Source organism: Rattus norvegicus, chromosome 11 (genome assembly GCF_021556685.1).
Source record: "Rattus norvegicus strain SHRSP/BbbUtx chromosome 11, alternate assembly SHRSP_T2T, whole genome shotgun sequence".
Classification (NCBI taxonomy): domain Eukaryota; kingdom Metazoa; phylum Chordata; class Mammalia; order Rodentia; family Muridae; genus Rattus; species Rattus norvegicus.
The window spans coordinates 95020178-95021788 of NC_141544.1; the positions used below are offsets into that span (position 1 = coordinate 95020178).

A 1611-nucleotide genomic window follows, 5' to 3' on the forward strand; every position below is an offset into this window, starting at 1 on the left:
CGAACACACAAAATAGCATTTAATGACTAGTGTGGATCTGAGCATATGCAAAACCTTTTTGTTCTAGGAGAGAGAATTGGGAATGGATGGAATTTTCCAGAGAAGCAAAGACTCATTAGAGATTTTGAGAGTCAGAACGTTAAGGAGCAGATCAATGTCTGTAGTATGGTTAATTAGGGGAAGAGGGCCAAGAAGGAGGGAATACAGAGTTTAGGGTGGGTGGGTCATGATGTCAACATGGCCATCTGAGTTGTGAACATGGCCTGAGAAGAAACAGTCAGTTCAGAATTCAAAATACATTCAACAGAATGACGGTGCTGGAAGATGAACAATTCAGTATAAACATTCATTATAAGCTAGTCCCTCTTTATTCTGTTCCACTTCATAAGATAATTATATTTGCTTTCAGGTCACTCTTCAAGAAATATAAAGGTACACATTTTCATGGAGAAATGGAATCAAAGCTCAAGTGATTTCACTCTGTTAGGGTTGCTTCCACAGAACCAAACTGGCCTCCTACTTTTGCTGCTCACCATCTTTGTCTTCTCTCTGGCTTTGTGTGGAAACTCAGCCATGATCCACCTCATTCGTGTGGACCCAAGGCTTCACACTCCCATGTACTTTCTCCTGAGCCAGCTCTCTCTCATGGACTTGATGGACATTTCTACCACTGTTCCCAAGATGGCATTTAACTTCCTCTCTGGCCAGAAAAACATCTCTTTTCTGGGCTGTGGAATGCAGTCCTTTTTCTTTTTGACTATGGCAGGTTCTGAGGGCTTACTTCTGGCTTCCATGGCTTATGATCGTTTTGTGGCCATCTGCCATCCCCTTCATTATCCCATTCGCATGAGCAAAATAATGTGTCTGAAGATGATCATAGGATCCTGGATATTGGGCTCCATAAATTCTTTAGCACACACTGTCTATGCCCTCCATATTCCTTACTGCCGTTCTAGGTCCATTAACCATTTCTTCTGTGATGTTCCAGCCATGTTGCCCCTGGCCTGTATGGACACTTGGGTTTATGAGTACATGGTTTTTGTGAGCACGAGTCTCTTTCTCCTTCTGCCTTTTCTTGGCATCACAGCTTCTTATGGTCGGATCATTTTTGCTGTCTTCCATATGCGCTCCAAAGAGGGAAAGAAAAAGGCCTTCACCACATGTTCAACTCACTTAACTGTGGTGACATTTTATTACGCACCTTTCGTCTACACCTATCTTCGACCTAGAAGTCTTCGTTCCCCTACAGAGGATAAGATTCTAGCTGTTTTCTACACTATCCTCACCCCCATGCTCAACCCCATCATCTACAGCCTGAGGAATAAGGAGGTCTTAGGAGCCATGTCAAGAATCCTTGGGACATTCTCTTTCATGAAACCTTGATCATTCCCTCACTACTCCTCTTTCACTTCCTCTGAGGAATATCTAGACACGTGTCATCCTTTGCAGATGTAATGTGTGCCACCACAAACATGAAATAATTTTGGTGATTTAGTACTAGTTAATATTAAAACATTCATTATTAAAACTATTATAATTATTCACTTATTAATTTAACTCATAACACTAATTAACATTATACCTTAAGAGTTTACAAATATTACTGTGACA

The 1611-nt window shown here is 41.1% G+C and overlaps 1 protein-coding gene across 1 annotated transcript; it reads left to right on the forward strand.

Annotated features, from left to right (window-relative positions):
- Positions 1–444: 444 nt before the first annotated feature.
- Positions 445–1383, forward strand: Or2l13c (olfactory receptor family 2 subfamily L member 13C). Its single transcript, NM_001000043.1, is given in 1 exon segment — positions 445–1383. A coding segment is annotated over 1 exon segment (939 nt).
- The last annotated feature ends 228 nt before the right edge of the window (positions 1384–1611 follow it).